At 43.1% G+C, this 17,367-nt stretch overlaps 2 protein-coding genes across 2 annotated transcripts in view; one reads left to right on the top strand and one right to left on the bottom strand.

Moving 5' to 3' along the window:
* dnah5l (dynein, axonemal, heavy chain 5 like) overlaps positions 1 to 15,951 on the top strand; it is a 31,916-nt gene extending 15,965 nt beyond the window's left edge. The window contains exons 57-96 of the mRNA XM_025054523.1: positions 29 to 235; positions 334 to 426; positions 567 to 803; positions 933 to 998; positions 1,137 to 1,277; positions 1,351 to 1,482; positions 1,581 to 1,691; positions 1,805 to 1,959; positions 2,061 to 2,182; positions 2,274 to 2,503; positions 2,584 to 2,742; positions 2,824 to 2,980; positions 3,118 to 3,263; positions 3,549 to 3,683; positions 3,759 to 3,860; positions 3,939 to 4,052; positions 4,585 to 4,752; positions 4,880 to 4,984; positions 5,067 to 5,180; positions 5,268 to 5,444; positions 5,614 to 5,808; positions 6,001 to 6,156; positions 6,226 to 6,408; positions 6,589 to 6,759; positions 6,856 to 7,107; positions 7,257 to 7,383; positions 7,581 to 7,702; positions 7,789 to 7,938; positions 8,061 to 8,225; positions 8,327 to 8,544; positions 8,636 to 8,691; positions 9,050 to 9,171; positions 9,292 to 9,442; positions 9,603 to 9,802; positions 9,962 to 10,150; positions 10,268 to 10,400; positions 10,475 to 10,683; positions 10,824 to 11,036; positions 11,149 to 11,433; positions 15,847 to 15,951. Coding sequence (XP_024910291.1) covers positions 29 to 235; positions 334 to 426; positions 567 to 803; positions 933 to 998; positions 1,137 to 1,277; positions 1,351 to 1,482; positions 1,581 to 1,691; positions 1,805 to 1,959; positions 2,061 to 2,182; positions 2,274 to 2,503; positions 2,584 to 2,742; positions 2,824 to 2,980; positions 3,118 to 3,263; positions 3,549 to 3,683; positions 3,759 to 3,860; positions 3,939 to 4,052; positions 4,585 to 4,752; positions 4,880 to 4,984; positions 5,067 to 5,180; positions 5,268 to 5,444; positions 5,614 to 5,808; positions 6,001 to 6,156; positions 6,226 to 6,408; positions 6,589 to 6,759; positions 6,856 to 7,107; positions 7,257 to 7,383; positions 7,581 to 7,702; positions 7,789 to 7,938; positions 8,061 to 8,225; positions 8,327 to 8,544; positions 8,636 to 8,691; positions 9,050 to 9,171; positions 9,292 to 9,442; positions 9,603 to 9,802; positions 9,962 to 10,150; positions 10,268 to 10,400; positions 10,475 to 10,683; positions 10,824 to 11,036; positions 11,149 to 11,412 — 6,147 coding nt within the window. The 3' untranslated portion in view covers positions 11,413 to 11,433; positions 15,847 to 15,951. The remainder of the gene's footprint in view (positions 1 to 28; positions 236 to 333; positions 427 to 566; positions 804 to 932; positions 999 to 1,136; positions 1,278 to 1,350; positions 1,483 to 1,580; positions 1,692 to 1,804; positions 1,960 to 2,060; positions 2,183 to 2,273; positions 2,504 to 2,583; positions 2,743 to 2,823; positions 2,981 to 3,117; positions 3,264 to 3,548; positions 3,684 to 3,758; positions 3,861 to 3,938; positions 4,053 to 4,584; positions 4,753 to 4,879; positions 4,985 to 5,066; positions 5,181 to 5,267; positions 5,445 to 5,613; positions 5,809 to 6,000; positions 6,157 to 6,225; positions 6,409 to 6,588; positions 6,760 to 6,855; positions 7,108 to 7,256; positions 7,384 to 7,580; positions 7,703 to 7,788; positions 7,939 to 8,060; positions 8,226 to 8,326; positions 8,545 to 8,635; positions 8,692 to 9,049; positions 9,172 to 9,291; positions 9,443 to 9,602; positions 9,803 to 9,961; positions 10,151 to 10,267; positions 10,401 to 10,474; positions 10,684 to 10,823; positions 11,037 to 11,148; positions 11,434 to 15,846) is intronic.
* On the bottom strand, positions 11,418 to 17,153 carry cavin4b (caveolae associated protein 4b). Its single transcript, XM_008308055.3, has 2 exons — positions 15,811 to 17,153; positions 11,418 to 13,468 (listed from the first exon to the last, which is right to left on the bottom strand). The coding sequence occupies exons 1-2, from the start codon at positions 16,171 to 16,173 to the stop codon at positions 12,902 to 12,904; spliced, it is 930 nt and encodes a 309-aa protein (XP_008306277.1). The 5' UTR covers positions 16,174 to 17,153; the 3' UTR covers positions 11,418 to 12,901.
* Positions 17,154 to 17,367: the final 214 nt, after the last annotated feature.

The raw sequence follows: 17,367 nt of genomic DNA, 5'->3' as shown, positions 1-17,367 counted from the left end.
CTGCAAAACTCTCTGGCTCCCCCTGCAGGGTTACACCGGTAAACTTGACCCAGAGATCCACCTCAGTAAGACCTTGAACTTCTCATCTGCCACCCTGCCTGGGATGTTCCAGAAAACCATAGAGAGCTACATTGATAAGCGCATGGGCGCCACCTATGGGCCTCCAGCTGGACGCAAGATGACTGTCTTTATAGATGACATAAACATGCCTGTGGTTAATGAATGGGGTGACCAGGTCAGCTCCGACCTCTTTGTTTTATTTAGACATCATTATAATTGTCAATGTCATGTTATTTGACAAATGTTTTATCTGCTTCTCTCATTGGTCCACAGATAACTAATGAGATTGTTCGTCAGCTGATGGAGCAACATGGTTTCTACAGTCTGGAGCGTCCAGGAGAATTTATTAATGTCGTAGACGTTCAGGTAACAAGCTTTACATCGAATGTCCCAGAACATTTGAACATTGAAAAATAATTGGCAATATTAGCACATTTTAATGAATCTATAGCTGCAGCTCCAACATTTATATGACAAACAAATCTTTACCACATTCTTGCGTTAAGTTGGTGGCAGCCATGAACCACCCTGGTGGTGGTCGTAACGACATTCCTCAGCGACTGAAGAGACAGTTCTCTGTCTTTAACTGCCCTCTTCCCTCCAACTCCTCCATTGACAAAATCTTTGGCACCGTGGCTCGAGGATACTTCTGTCCAGAGAGAGGCTTTACCACAGAAGTGTGCGACCTCGCTGCTGATCTTGTACCTACGACTCGGCGGGTGTGGCAGGCTGTCAAGACCAAGGTGAATTATTCTGTGTTTAAAAAAAATATATATATATTATTATTTGACCAAAGTTATTTATTTTTTGCTGGGGGTGTAAGCTTCACCTGTAACCACTAGAGGGAGTTATATTTCCATTTTTTCCACCAGATGTTACCATCTCCTGCAAAATTTCACTACATTTTTAACCTCAGGGACTTGAGCAGAATCTGGCAGGTAAAATATTTTTGTCTGTTTTGTTTTTTTGTGTAGCATTTTCCAATCATTTTCTCTTACTTCCTATATCTGCCTTTTTGGTTGGATCGTGTGTGTTCAGTTGTGTTTTTATGACCTAATACTCAACGTTCTTTTCAGGGAATCCTGGCAGTGAAGTCAGAGGTGTGTGAAAGCCCTGCCCTTCTCGCTGCTCTCTTCCATCATGAATGTAGCAGAGTGATCGCAGACCGCTTCATTGACAGCAGTGACAGACACACCTTCAGCAGCATCCTGGACAAGGTGTGTGTGTTTGTGTGTCACTGTGTGTGTTCTGCAATGATTTTACAATATGTATGACCTCCTTGTCTCCCAGATCACAGTGGAGGATCATGGGAAAGCTCTGATTGAGCATGCTCAGTGGAACAGCAGTTTTGTGGACTTTCTGCGAGATGCTCCTGAGGCCACGGGCGATGAACCTGAAGATGTGGAACTGGAAGCACCTAAGGTTTGCTGATGTGAAAAACATAATTGGTTTCTTTATCCAGCACAAGAACATTGCTGGAAAATAAAAAAAAAATGTGTTGTTGATGCTGTGATTGACAGGTGTATGAGCCGATCCTGTCCCTGGATGCACTGGCTGAGCGGCTTTGCTTTTTTCAGCAGCAGTACAATGAAGCAGCGAGAGGAGGAGCCATGGACCTTGTGTTCTTCAAGGTAACACCAGGTCAACTTGTCTGCAGTGACTCTGTGGATCTTCGGAGTTATTGCTGCAAAAGTTTCTGCCATCTTTTTTTGCAGAGGCTAAATTTGTTTGTCAATGTTTGCAGGATGCAATGACACATCTCATGCGGATCTCTCGAATCTTACGGACGCCGCAAGGCAACGCCCTGCTGGTCGGAGTTGGTGGGTCAGGAAAACAGAGCTTGACGAGACTGGCGTCTTTCATTGCAGGATACCAGACATTTCAGATCACACTTACAAGGTCTAAAACTGAAAAAAATACCATCATGAATGCACACAGAACCACAACTTTCTCAAGATTGTGGAGCCTAATTTGACTTATTGTTTGTCTTACATGCACAGGTCGTACAGCTGCAGTAACCTGCTGGAGGACCTGAAGACTCTGTATCGTATCGCTGGTCAGCAGGGAAAAGGCGTCACTTTCCTCTTCACTGACAATGACATCAAAGACGAGGCTTTCCTGGGTACAGTTACCAACTGTAACTGTTATGTTGTTGTTAATATTATTTATATGATTACTCTAATTGCATTACTCTACTTCCCTTCTCTCTGCAGAGTATATGAACAATGTCCTGGCCAGCGGTGAAGTTTCTAATTTATTTGCACGTGATGAACTTGACGACATAACTCAGGACCTAATTCCTGTCATGAAGCGGCAACATCCTCGCCATCCTCCAACACCAGAAAACCTCTACGACTTCTTCCTGTCCAGAGTGCGCAGCAATCTCCATGTCGTCCTCTGCTTTTCACCTGTCGGGGAGAAATTTCGCAATCGTGCTTTGAAGGTTAGTTTAGGATCAAGTTGACGTCCCATAAGTCATTATGAGAACACCTTCAGCCTCATCTCTGTATTTCACCTCTACAGTTTCCAGGTCTAATATCAGGCTGCACAGTGGACTGGTTCCAGCGCTGGCCTCGAGATGCCCTGGTTGCAGTGTCACACCACTTCCTGTCTCAGTATCAAGAACTCCGCTGTGAAGACGATGTGAAACAGAGCGTGGTGGTTACCATGGGAATTTTCCAGGTAGCGTTTTTTTTTTTTAGATTTTTTTTTCATGTATTTAACCACATTCACCATTCCAATCACATGAGCTCCTGTTTGCAGGACTTGGTGGCAGAAAAATGTGGTGAATACTTTGAGCGTTTCAGGCGCCAAACATTTGTGACGCCAAAATCCTACCTGTCATTCATCGACAGCTACAAAGTAATCTACTCTGAAAAGATTGCTTATGTTGGAACACTAGCTGAACGCATGAAGACAGGTAGGGACTGTCGTAGTCTTGTTCTACAGGGGTTTAGCATTACAAAGCCATTTTTTTTTAGTTATTCTGGTGTGGTATAGCTTTGCTTGGCATTTTATAAAACTTTTTTATAAAACAAGTTTCTCTTGTGTTTCCAGGTCTGTGTAAGTTGATGGAAGCAGAGCAGTCTGTGTCTCAGCTGTCTGAGCAGCTGGTGGTGAAGGAGCAAGAACTCGCCGTTGCCTCCACCAGGGCAGATGAAGTCTTGCAGGAGGTCACAGCAAAAGCTCATGCTGCTGAAAAGGTCAGGTCCAGTGTTTATCTAAAGCTTTCATCCTTTAAATTGCCATGTTGGCTCCTTAGCTTTCTGTTGCTTTTTATTCTAAAGTGATTATATTGCCATGTTGGGTCCCTCGTTTTCTGTTGCTTTTTATTCTAAAGTGATTTTGTGGATCTTATTAGCATTTCTTTTAGCTTTTATTCTTTTTATTTTCATTTTTCTCTCTTATTTTATCCCATTGTGGCTGTATTTCAGATTTTCTTTTCTTATTTCACTTACATCCCTCTCTGTATGTGGCTCTATGTGCAGGTAAAGCAGCAGGTTCAGAAGGTGAAAGACAAAGCTCAGCTCATCGTTGACGAGATTGAAGCCGATAAATCGGCAGCAGAGTCCAAACTAGAGGCTGCAAAACCTGCACTGGAGGCTGCAGAAGCAGCTCTGCAGGTCCTACACATGCCCACACACACACAAACACACTCACAGACCCACACATGCATGACACGTCCTATGTCTCCACAGACCATCAAACCCGCGGACATTGCCACCGTAAGGAAGCTGCAGAAACCTCCTCATCTCATCATGAGAATCATGGACGTGGTGGTGCTGCTTTTCCAGAGAAGGGTCACTAGTCACACAAACACTACACACTAACACCACTGTGTGTGCTTGTATTTTTGTTTATTTTTTTTTTCTCCATAGATTGATGCAGTTACTGCTGACCCTGAACAATCCTGTCCTCGACCTTCATGGTCTGAGGCTATGAAGCTGATGCAGAACCCGGCTTTCCTCAGCATGCTGCTGAACTTTAACAAGGTCTTCATTTTACTACTGTCACATTATCATCGTCTGTCAGCAGCCACAGCTGTGACGTTTAAAAAAAAACAGACGCACACAAATACACAGAGTGTAAAAAGCAGGTGATAATCTGCAGTGTGATATGATGAGACGGGAGTTTCCCCACATTGTGCGTGTACACACACTGGAAAACTCTCAGTCACATGAGCTGGCTGAATACATGGTCCTGAAAGGTCCATTATGACACACTGTGTAAAGATAATTGTTGCGCTTAATTTTTTTTAAGTAGTTTTAGGAATTATCTTTTTTCACTGTCACATGCAGGTCCATAGAGAAATTCAGTGATTAGCACAGAAACATGGGCTGTTGCCTACAGCTGCCTCCTGTGGTCAATGTGTGTCATGGTAATACAGAAAATTAAACGCACAAAGCAATCAATCTGGCTGATTGAGGCAGCGTTGGGTCGATGTGTTCTGTGTTCTGTTATGTTAACTATACATTTATGGACGTTGATGTGGCTAAAATAAAATGGTGACTCTTACATCTGCAGGACTCCATCACAGAGGAAGTGGTGGAACACATCATGCCATATCTGAACATGGACGACTACAACATGGAATCAGCTAAGAGGGTGTGTGGTAACGTGGCTGGACTCTGCTCCTGGACCCAGGCCATGGCTGATTTCTTTGTCATCAACAAAGAAGTTCTGCCACTGAAGGTAAAGAACGTCACACCCAGAGACATCACCCTCCTTTATTTTTGTTCAAAATTATTGATTTCATCATGTGGATTTGTCACACATAATAACTGAGTGTGTGTGTGTGTGTGTATGTTTATGAGTACAGGCTAACCTAGCGCTGCAGGAAGCTCGGCTGATGGATGCTCAGGCTGAACTGGCTAAAGCTCAGGATCAACTGGATGCCAAGCAGCAGGAGCTGGATGCTGTTCAGGTCAGTGATCAGTCATAACTCTGTCAATTAAATAAGCATTAAGTTATTATTGACTAAGATCGTTTCATAACATAAACATCAGGCGCTGTACGACGCAGCCATGAAGGAGAAGCAGGACCTTGAGGATGATGCTCAGGCTTGTCGTCACAAAATGGCCAATGCCACAGCTCTGATTGATGGCCTGGGTGGAGAAAAGGTGGGTGTCTTTCTCTGCATCTTTTCAACCAGTTTTCTGTCCTAGTGTTTAAGGACCTTCTTTCTCCAAATTGTTATTATGTCTCAGGTCCGTTGGACAGACAGCAGCGCTGGGTTCCAGATGCAGATCAAACATCTGGTTGGTGACGTTCTCCTGTCCACAGGCTTCTTATCCTACGCCGGGCCTTTCAACCAGGAATATCGGGGCCTGCTGCTGTCCCTGTGGAAGAAGGAGATGGAGGAGAAGCTCATCCCATTCACTTCTGTACAAAGCTCACATCTTTATACGTTTTATTTAGGACAGTTTTGAAGTGTTTGTCAGCCTAATGTTCCTCATGTAAAGCCAGATCGTAGCCGCTCCAGTTTGTGAACCACTCACTCACACGCGATAATGTTACTAAAAGAAATATATTTTTACTCTCCTTGTATTTCAGGACTTGAATGTGATTGGTCTACTGGTGGACAATGCCACTGTGAGTGAATGGAACCTCCAGGGTTTACCCAACGATGATCTCTCCATTCAGAATGGCATTGTGGTTACCAAGGCTACACGGTACCCGCTGCTTATCGACCCACAGGGTCAGGGCAAGACCTGGATCCAGAACAAAGAGAGAGAACACCGACTGCAGGTGAGGGACGAAGGGAGGGTAAATCCCGTAATGCTGGGGGTGCAGAGAAGCCTTTTCATCTTCAGTAGTGTTGTATGATTGTTTTTTGCTAAATAAGACTTATTTTTAATTTCAGAAATATGCAGTTTTGAGGCCACACTTACTGTAACTCTAGTCTGTCTGTAACATGGAATATTGTAATTTTCATTTCAGGTGACGTCTTTGAACCATAAGTATTTCCGCTCTCACCTGGAGGACAGCTTGTCTCTAGGCTGCCCCCTGCTGCTTGAGGACGTTGGCGAGGAACTGGATCCAGTTCTGGACAACATTCTGGACAAGAACTACATCAAATCTGGATCCACCTACAAAGTCAGTTTGGCCTCAGATAATTGATGTACAGGCAAAAAAAAAGGAAACTTACTCATGTATTTCCCTCAGGTGAAGGTTGGAGATAAGGAGGTGGATGTGATGAAGGGTTTCATGCTCTACATTACCACCAAGTTGGCCAATCCTGCTTACAGTCCTGAGGTCAGCGCCAGGACATCAGTGGTGGACTTTACTGTCACTCAGAGAGGCCTAGAGGATCAGCTGCTGGGACGAGTCATCCTGCTGGAGAAACAGGTCCATGTCCACTTATGACCTCCTAGATAGTTACAGTGTCTTCACAATTAATATTAAACAAAATCAAAACATAACCTAAAAATATATTTGTACTTTTTTTAAGTATAAAAACAGGGATTTTTAACCTTCTTTGAAGTTTGACTCTGGCTCCTTCTACTGTTCGTGTTCACCCGTGAGTAGGAGCTGGAGGCAGAACGTGTGAACCTCCTGGAGGAGGTAACGTTCAACAAGAGGAAGATGCAGGAGTTGGAGGACAGTCTGTTGTTCAGATTGACCAGCACTGAGGGCTCTTTGGTGGAGGATGAGTCTCTGATTGAGGTGCTGAGGGTCACCAAGGCTACTGCTCAGGAGGTGAAACTGAACTTTAACAATGGAATTATGGGAGTGTTTTTAAGATGCATTGTCATCGGAAGATAACCAGTGATAATATCAGGAATTTTGATTCAGGTGAGTGAAAAACTCGTGGTGGCAGCAGAGACAGAGCTTAAGATCAACCATGCCAGAGAAGAGTACCGGCCTGTGGCCACCAGGGGCAGCATCCTGTACTTCCTGATTGTGGAGATGTCGTTGGTGAATGTTATGTATCAGACATCGCTGCGTCAGTTCCTTGGTCTCTTTGACCTGTCCATGCAGAACTCAACCAAGTCCCATGTTACGGCAAAACGCATCGCCAACATCATCAGCTTCCTGACCTACCAGGTAGAGACGGCAGACATTTCACATTTAAAAATATTAAAAATTTAACTGCTGGAAAAAGTTTAAAGATGGGCCCAATCAAAGTGTGTTCAGATCAGCACTCAATTGAACTAGGAACATAAAAACTATAACAACTGTTGTTTTTATCTCAGGTTTATTGTTACACAGCTCGGGGTCTGTATGAAGAACATAAGCTGCTCTTCACGCTGCTCCTGGGTCTGAAGATTGACCTGCAGGACAGAAAGATCTCACACCGTGAGGTGTTAACCTTCATCAAAGGTCAATGCTACCTTTTCTTTTACATTTTACTCCAATATATATTATAACTATTTTTAGATAATCTTATAGGTTTTTGCTAATTTTAGACATTGTTGCTTTTTTTCTCCTCTTTTTTTCTATATTTTTAAAAAGTGTTTTACTGACTTAATTTATTTTGGGCAATGTTTTGGATCAAAGTCTGTTCCTTGCATTTGTAGGCGGTGCCTCCCTGGATCTCAACTCTGTGGAATCTAAACCACTTCGTTGGATTCTGGATCAGACCTGGCTCAACCTGGTGCAGCTCTCAGCTCTGCCTCAGTTCACACCAATCCTTGCTAAGGTTAGCGGTCACTGCCACAAACATTATTCATCACATACAGAGAGTAAATACAAAGATAATCTCAAGCGGATTTTCCGTGTGACCAGGTCAAGCAAAATGAAAAAGCCTGGAAGTCCTGGTTTGATAGTCCGGCACCAGAAGATGCAGCGCTGCCTGATGAGTATGAGGAAAAACTGGATACCTTCAGGAAGCTTCTGCTAATTAGGAGCTGGTGTCCTGACAGAACCATCGCTCAGGTTTGTAACAGTAAAGACAATTAATAAAAAAGTAATTATTACAGCCTCATGACTAAATATGCTTCACTCTTTGTAAATATTTAGTGTGTATTCAAACAAATGTGTAACCCCTCGCTTCACAGGCACGACGCTACATTGCAGAATCTCTGGGTCAACAGTATGCCGAAGGTTTGGTTCTGGACTTGGATGCCATGTGGGCTGAAAGTGACAACCGGACACCAATGGTGTGTCTGCTTTCCATGGGCTCTGATCCGACAGAGAACATTGAGAGACTGGCCAAGAACAAAGTGAGGGGATAAAAAAGGCTAAAAGTGTATAGTAATAATGTTAGGAAGAAGGATCAGAAGTATTTAATGCAGAGACAAATAATCCTGCTTTCTGACTGTAGGGGGCGCCATGTAGTCCCATCTCTATGGGCCAAGGCCAGGAGATTCATGCTCGCAAGCTTTTGGCCAACAGAATGACAGACGGCGGCTGGCTCCTCCTCCAGAATTGTCACCTAGGACTGAACTTTCTGGATGAGCTGCTGGACACGGTCATCACAGCACCACCGGAAAAGATGCACAAAGATTTTAGGGTGTGGCTGACGACTGATGTTCACCCCAGGTGACTGCTTTCTCCTCCTATGGGCCTCCTCCTAAGATAAAAAGTTAATTAACCGGGGTTTGTGTGTTGCTGTACTTGTTTGTGTGTGTAGATTCCCCATCACGTTCCTTCAGTCCTCCATCAAGTTCACCAATGAGCCTCCACTTGGTAAAAAGCTCCTCCCTCATCTTTTACTTCTTTACGTTCTTTCACTGTTGTATTTTTATGTTTAAGTCCTTATTTTCATCTGAACTCATGCTCAGAATGATTGATAGAACAATTCAGGGCTAATTGCCTCTTCAAAATGCCTCTTTTAATCTGTCGAAGTTTTAATGTTAGTCATTTCAAAGGCCAAGTACAAGTTTTCACGGGAAAATGGCTGCTGTGTAAATCTGATCTTACCCTGACTCTTTTAATCTGTCGAAGTTTTAATATTAGTCATTTCAAAGGCATTTCACGGAGAAATGGCTGCTGTGTAAATCTGATCTTATTTTTGTTTACTTGTTGATCATGTGACCCTGATCAGGAATGAAGGCAGGTCTGAAGAGAACCTTCAACAGCGTGACTCAGGAACAGTTGGAGATCAGCAGTCGTCCTCAGTGGAAGCCTCTGCTGTTCGCTGTGGCTTTTCTTCACTCCACTGTCCAGGTGAACTTTAAAAAAAATTGTAGCAAAACCCAACACAACTTACCTGATCCTGATGAAATGCTAGGCTAACTGCTGGTTAATTAATCTGATCATAAGCTTTCATTCTGTTCCCTCTTGCAGGAACGCCGTAAATTCGGACCACTGGGATGGAACATTCCTTATGAGTTCAATCAGGCCGACTTCACATCCAGCATGCAGTTTGTCCAGAACCACTTGGACGATCTGGACATTAAGAGAGGAGTGAACTGGAGCTGCCTCCGCTACATGCTAGGTTACACCTTAACACCTAAACCTTACTTTAAGACTAGATATGTTTGCATTTCTGTTTATGTTATTTCAAGACAGCACAATTTTTACATTCAAGTTAAATTGATAGCAATATTTCTGAATGATAACACTTTCTTTATGGCAACTACATCTCTCAATTTTAGGCGAGGTTCTCTACGGTGGCCGGGTGACAGACGACCTTGACAAACGTCTCCTCAACACTTTCACCCATGTCTGGTTTAGTGAGAACACCTTCAGCGACTCCTTCTGTTTCTATCAAGGCTACAGCGCCCCCTCCAGGGCAAAAACTGTGCAGGATATCCTGCAGCACATCGAGGGCCTGCCGCTGGTCGACTCACCTGAAGTGAGTGTTTTCAAATTTACAGACATATATGATATAGTTTATGGATACAGAATAAGTACGTTTAACAGCTTGCTGTGAAACAGGAGCTGCTTTTCTACTGCTCCCTCTGTGGTCAGTTGGTGTCACTGATGTTAATCTAAAGTATTTTAACTTTAACAGGTTTTTGGTCTCCACCCAAACGCTGACATTACCTACCAGACCAATCTGGCCAATGAGACACTTAGCACCATTATAAACATCCAACCAAAAGACAGCGGCGCTGGAGCTGGGGAGACCAGGGAGGCCAGTGTACAGAGGTTAGCCAATGAGATGCTGGAGAAGTTACCACCTGACTACATCCCACATGAGGTGTGTGTCCAAAACATAACAGCAGAGCTTTTTAGTTGCCATGGTTCAGGCATGTTTGTTTACTGCTGTACCTAAGGCTTGTGTTAAGTTAATATTATTACTTGTTTTGTTTCTTAGGTCAAAGCTCAATTGCAGAAGATGGGTCCACTTCAGCCAATGAACATCTTCCTCCGACAGGAAGTGGACAGAATGCAAAGAGTCATCTGCAGTGTACGCACCACTCTCACCGACCTCAACCTGGCTATTGATGGTGAGTCCAACACTCACTCACCCACACAAGCACCCAGACAGAGTGATAGAGCGCCATCTATCTTGTCGTTGCAGGAACAATCATCATGTCTCAGGACCTTCGTGATGCTCTGGATTGCATGTTCGATGCTCGCGTCCCTCGCCTGTGGCTGCGCCTGAGCTGGCCCTCAGCCACGCTGGGTTTCTGGTTCAGTGAACTGTTGGAGAGGAATCAGCAGCTCTGTAGTTGGATCAGCAATGGCCGACCCAATCAGTTTTGGATCACCGGCTTTTTCAACCCGCAGGTTTGTTCAGGTTAATTTAAAAAAATCTAAAAACAAAACAATCCTTTGAGATCCTTTGAGTCTGTGTTAACGGAGCACAATGCAAAGTGGAAAATTCACCTACTGAAGGATAAACACCCTTTTTTTTGTTGTTGTTGTAGGGTTTTCTCACAGCGATGCGTCAGGAAACAGCTCGCTCCAAGGGCTGGGCCTTAGACACTGTCACACTAAGCAACAATGTCACTAAGATGATCAAGGAGGACGTGTCAGCCCCGCCTCCTGAGGACTTGGGCGGAGTCTACATTTACGGACTATTCCTGGATGGTGCAGGATGGGACAAACGAGGAGCTAAACTGACAGAGGCTCCACCCAAGGTCATTAATAAAATTTAAAAAAATAATTACAGTAAAAAATATATTTATTCACACATTTGTTTTTAAAAAACTGAAATGATTAATTAACCTAGTGCCTTTCTCTGTATCGTAGGTGCTCTTCACGCTCCTCCCTGTGGTTCACGTCTATGCTGTCAGTGACACATCTTCAGCCGCAGCAGCAGTGGTCAACACCAGGCGAGCACCCACTGGTGGTGGCGCCGCAGGAGCAGCAGCGCTGACTCTGTACTCATGTCCGGTCTATAAGAAACCTCGTCGTACGGACCTGAACTACGTCTTCTCCCTGCAGCTGAGAAGCGAGCAGCCACCTGAGCACTGGACCCTGAGAGGAGCCGCACTTCTTTGCGACTGCAAGTGACACCATCCGCCACGTGACTGAGTGAGTGATGACATCACAGTACAGCTCCCCACATTTCTGTTTCAGGACTCAGCTGACAGCTAAATTAAAGAGATTCTTTAATCATTGTAACAGAACCAATCATACAGTATATGACCACTACAAACATTTGTTGGACTCACATCTGAACATTTGATGAACATTAGAGTTCGATGCAAACACCAGGCATTCTACTACCTAAGCATTTTATGAAAATCATGCATTCTATCCTATTTGGAGCAAAATGAACGATAAAGCACTGCTCACACAGACAACTATTATTGTTTCTCAGGAACCTGTTGCAGGGGTACGACTGTGATGTTATAATAAATTTACCTTTCGGCTTTCGTTCATTTTTTTGTAATACCGCTTATGGTCCCAAAGAATTAATGAGTTGTTTTTTTTATTCAACCTTTATTTTCTCCACATGACAAGTATCTTTAAATGTTACACTGACAAACTCCAGCCATGCAGTCACTCAGCAGCAAAGCTACCACACCAACATAAAAGGAAACAAACAAAAAAAGTAAACATTAGCATTGGTATTCTTTCAGCTCAAGGACAGTGAGACGCTGCTCACTTAATTTTGAAACTTAGTTCCTAATGCTTCAATATTTAATATAATAAATAAATCCTAAAGATAATGACTCTAATGCATTTGCCCACATTTCAGATGATCCAGACAAGGCTACTTTTTTTTTAACTTGCCTCTGAAAGTGAACAGTTGATTCATGGTATTCGTCAGGCGTCCATCTTATTCCACACTATGCATTTGTTGCCAGTGTTATTTAACTAATACGGAGCAATTAGAGACAAAGACTTTTGGAGTCATTTTTTAAATTCATTCCAAAATACATCACGGTTTTGTGTGAATACTATAGCAAAAAAAAAAAAAGATTTTAAATATATAAGATCCTTTAGATTATATTTATTGTAATTGCTTTCAGGGGTTAGAATTATATTATCAGCTCTTAAAATATATATTTGAGTTGATACGTTTTTTTTCTGACATACGTCCATAATTTTTAAGCTCTTAACATCTGACTTTGCTCTGCCTCTTTCTATACAAGTTCCACTTTCACAATTTCACTTTTTCACTGAGAACATTTTCCATCACAATTTCTTTTTCATTCAACATTTCTGTACCATTCACATGCAGGAGCAAAGTCAACAGCAGGTGGTGTCAAAACACCAAAGTCTTTTTGTAGAGAAAATACATGAGAAAGTCTATTCATATGTAAATGATTTGATTTGATATAAGTCCACATGATAATGAAAAACATTCTTGTTGTTCATTCTGACGGAATCTGTAAGATCCCGTTGTTTGCACTTTCTTTAGTGACTCTCACTAATTTCCACTTCATTACTGTGCGTCACAACACTGTGGTGCCCTTAAAACTTAAGTCTAATTCCTCTGCTTCCTTCCTGTGTGGTTTCAGGAGTCCAAAGATCTTATCCTTGTGTTGTTGTTTTATGATAGCTGCTTCATGTCATACATGGGTACCTCTGTCTCCTCCGCTTTACCCTGGTCAGCAGCCATCCTGGCAGCTTCCTGGCTGCCTTTGCGTCCCTTTGGTGGAGGGACAGGCAGAGCGCCCTCTGTGGCACCCTCAGCTCCTTCTTGTCCCTCTGCAACAGTCCTTTCCTTCTTCAGCTGGAGTTTCGCAGGGACATTCTTGGAAATGGTCTCCTTCAGCCTTTCGCCTGACTGTTTCAGCCTCTCACCAGACTGGCGAATCTTTTCACGCCTCTCTGCTGTCACGATACGTTCCCCAAACTTGTTGACCTTGGTGCCAAAGTTTTCACGGGTCTTACTCATGTTCTCCTTGGAGAACGTGGCTTTGAAGCTCTCGATGCGCGTCAGGCCTGTCTTCTTCATGCGGCCAGCTGCTGAGGACTCAGCCTCCTCCACTACCATATATTCTTCATCCGACTCTGGGGGAAGCTCAAATTTGTCTGGCTCTATCTCTCCTCGAGCACCGACACTGGGTTCTTTAGACTCATTGCCAGGTGTAACAGACTTTACCTCCTGATCACCCTGAGGGCAGAAAACAACATTTACACTTAGAAAACCGTCACAAGAAAGTATTAGAATTTTTTTTTTTATGTGTATTTATGGTCGCTGTATTAGCGACTTGCAATTATCAAGGTCACAACTTGAGCTTTGATTACTGTTAAGTCATCTGGCCTGCTATGGTATGCCACAACTGTGATTGGATTTTGACATTCATAGCTATGAAAGCTTTGATATTTTCATATTTCATTTGTTTATTATACTCCATTACCTGAATACGCGAAAATAGCAAAAACAGCAGTCGTTATCGCAAACTGCTATTTTGCTGCTGTAGATGCAATACATGCTAAAATAAACGACCACTTGCCATAGCAACTGCTAACATCAATGTGCACCCACAGCACATTGATGTTTAATTTGCATTTGTGTCTGCATTAGCTGGATTTAGTTTGATCTGAGCAGCAGCTAAGGCTGCCATCCTGTTGAGTAGATTCTGTTCGTATTGTCGGTAAAGTCAAACACTAATTCTACTACACTTCTACTGCAGCTGCTGCAGTACTTCTTTGACATTTGACCTACAATACATGAGATCTCTGCTATAAATACAATATTCTCATATTGTTTGATTCCCCCCCCCCTTCATCTTTAATCTGTCTGTGGCCAAAGTGAGTCATGTGACATATAAGTGTGCAAGACTAAATCCACCTCCATAAATAAACTGCAACACCTGTTTCTGAAGCTCAAGCTCTGCACTGTGGGAATTTGAAGCTGTAGAGCGTCATGTTTGTCAGTCTCTGGACTGGGATCAGGTTCCACTTCACACGCAGGAGCAAAAAGCTACGAACTGACCCAGATCTCGCATAAACGCTGAGTAACCGTCCCAGAGTCCAGCTAGCTGTGTCAGCAAGAACGGCGGAACTTATATTTAATTGCTTAAAGACTATTACCTGTAATGCTCTGCTTAGCTAACTGTAGCATGCTAATTTGATTGAATGTTGCAGCAGTAAATACGTAATGCTAAATCGACTTTAGCTTATTTCCTTAAACCACACTGCAGCATTTTCTGTCCTGTACATAAATAATTAAATACAAAAAAAAAACGGAACTCTTAGCTGAAGATAGAAAGGAAAGGTCAAAGGTCATGGGAACTATTACATCACTACTGGGCAGACTGGGGGGGTTTATCCCGCTCTTATAACTAAAAATCAAAAGGTAAATAATTAAGCCTGTCAGTGAGTTACATTTTAACTGTAAAAATTGCATTTAGCAGAGAGGAAGGGAGAGACGGCAAGAGAGAGAGGGACAGAGAGAAAGACAGATGGACGAAGAGAGAGAAGTAACTATATTAGGAGATGGTGGACGTTCAGACTCAGAATAACTTGGTCTCAGCTGGGTCAGTCATTTTCTCTTCACACAGCAGCTTCATCACTTACTGGACTTTGATCAGAGCCCATTTAAAATCGTCTTTATCTTAGAGTTTCTTCATGGGATTTTCAAATTCACAACATCCATGATAAAATGGATGGAAAAGGAATACAGTACATCAATGCCAACTATCATTCTGAACAACAACAAAAGCGGGGGGAATAGTTTGTTCAAATCTGATCTGATTTGTTATCAACACTGCAACATTCCAGTGTTTATCCAGACCTAAAATAAAAAATACCTTGACCACTGTGTCTGCTGCAGCTGCTGAGTTTGAAGGCCAAAGAAGTAAAATGATGCCTGTGTGTGCGGGTTTCTATTTTAAACCAAGAACATGTTTCACTTAATTGATTAGAAGAGATGAATGGATGGATGGAGTGATGGATGGATGGATGGATGGAGGGTTGGATGCCCCAAATGGTTAACATACATCTCTGAGAAACTTCATCAGTCTAGACATGTGGGACTGATTCACACAGTAAATTATTTTGTCTCTGATCATTTTTCACTACAGAATTAAAATTTTCACCTCAATGTTTTCTTATATTTAAACTTTAAAAGGTTTTTTGGCTTTATAAAAACTAGATATCAGGTAAAGTGTACTACTGGCCTATCCTTACTGATTTCTTTTTTTTAGTGAGAACTGACTAAAGTCAAAAGTGATTAGTCAACTCGAGGCTAATGCTAATGTTAAAGTTTGTAAGTGATACATGCTAACCATGTTGTCCTGCATCTAGCTGTTAACTCTTTAGTTCAGGCTTCTGACAGAATATCATAACATCAGAAAATCATGGCCTACGTCAGATGGAAACATCAGTTGAAATAGTAAATGATCACATTGCACTGTATCTGTGACATTCAGTGTAAAGTTCTGCTACTATTATAAAAGAAACATTTATTTTTTGACATTGTAACAACTCCCAGACGTTTGCTTCTCTCACCTGATAAATGACCACTCTGAACTTGTTCTTGGCTAGAAGATCTCCCTGCGTGGCCTCCACCTTCTTCACCCTCAGGTTCTGGTTCTCCACACGCACCCTGACATCCTTGATGTGACGACTGACCTTGCGTGTCTTCTCCAGCAGCCGGTCTACGGTGGAGCTGGTGTTGGCGTGCTCATTAGTCAGCTTGATCACATCCGTCTGGATGCTCTTCACCGTGTTTTCCAGTTCAAGCTGCCGCTCCTCCATGCGCTGCTGTGTGGCCTGGACACTGTCCATTAGGCCCGCCACGCGTTCCAGCAAAGCCATGATGCTCCCTGCATCGTCGCCGCCACCTGTAGGCATTCCAGGTTTATCTGTCATGTTGGCCTATCTTGCTAGTTTGTCCCTGTGGCAAATTCTGAAAATTGTTGGAGCAAAACTGAGAAAAGTTATCTGCGAACCATTGGGATGTTTAAGGATAACTATCAAGGGATCTAAACTCCGTGAAAGAAGAAGAAGAGAAGCACAGAAAGCAGCAGGACCTGATCCAACCTCTGAAACTTAAAGTCGACCGTGAAACTGGTGAGACCAACGGACTGACTCCACCCTGGGGCGACGTGAAGGGAGGAGGGAGTTAACAAGAGGGAGGGAGGACGGGGCTCAAATGAGAGATGGGGGGCCGAAAATCCAAAGGAAGTGATTCTTCATTGTTTTATTACTCTGTGTCGGCTGTGTTAATAATTTGGTGACCAGACATGAAACATGAGAGATTTCTTTTCCGTTATCTACATCCAACATGTTTGAAGTCAACTCTTGGACCACCACCACCATGGACTTCCCACCAGGAGGATATATTTAAAAACCTGGAACAGGATACGTCACTGGCATGTCGGTGTTAACGGGTGTGCTGAATAAAGAGCATCATGGTTCTCTGCAGCTAAAAATACAGCTGTGGTAAAGTGACTCCGGCTCCTCTTTGGGTGATGAGGATATTAAAAGGAATAGAACCCCCCACCCCCCGCCGCCGCCCAATGTCTGTTCCTCTGTCGTTCACCTATCAAGCGTCACCTTTTCACGTCTTCTGTCTTAATCCCCTCCCTCTAGGTTTGGTCTTTTCTTGGCCCTTGCAGGCATTCCAACTGAAACTGAACCTTACTGCTGTCTGGGTTCACTTCAGTAATAATAGGTGGATCTTTTCAGTTTAGCAGTACTAACTTTTCAACTGGCTTCTATCTGAGATGAGATGCTGATTACTGAAAGATAACTAAAATGAAGTCGCAGGTTAATAAATCCACCAGGGAAGTCCATTGGGGAGAGAGTTGTCTCTCTCTCTTTCACTTAGAGAACAAGGGGGTTTTAAGGGTTTTAATTTCACCTCTATGCCTCACCTGGTGCTCAAGGCAAAACCTGATGTGGTTTCCTAACAATGGAGTGGATGAAAGTGAATGGGTTTATTAATCATAAAGATACAGCTGACACGTTTAAGTCAAAGTGACGGTTCGTGTTCCACAGAGATCAATGGTTAGGAGTGAAAGGTATGGTTTGCATGTGAAGGAGGTGAGGAAGGAGGGGAAG

This window comes from Cynoglossus semilaevis, chromosome 3 (assembly GCF_000523025.1).
Source record: "Cynoglossus semilaevis isolate Cse_v1.0 chromosome 3, Cse_v1.0, whole genome shotgun sequence".
NCBI classification, from domain to species: Eukaryota; Metazoa; Chordata; class Actinopteri; order Pleuronectiformes; family Cynoglossidae; genus Cynoglossus; species Cynoglossus semilaevis.
The sequence above is the reverse complement of the archived record's forward strand: the minus strand, read 5'-3'. Positions and strand labels throughout refer to the sequence as shown.

What these genes read in the sequence shown, in the direction of transcription:
- cavin4b (XM_008308055.3), bottom strand. Translation starts at nt 16,173, where the DNA reads ATGACAGATAAACCTGGAATGCCTACAGGTGGCGGCGACGATGCAGGG. An exon ending in TCAGAGTGGTCATTTATCAG is followed by an intron (nt 13,469 to 15,810) that starts GTGAGAGAAGCA and finishes TTCTGCCCTCAG; the next exon opens with GGTGATCAGGAGGTAAAGTC.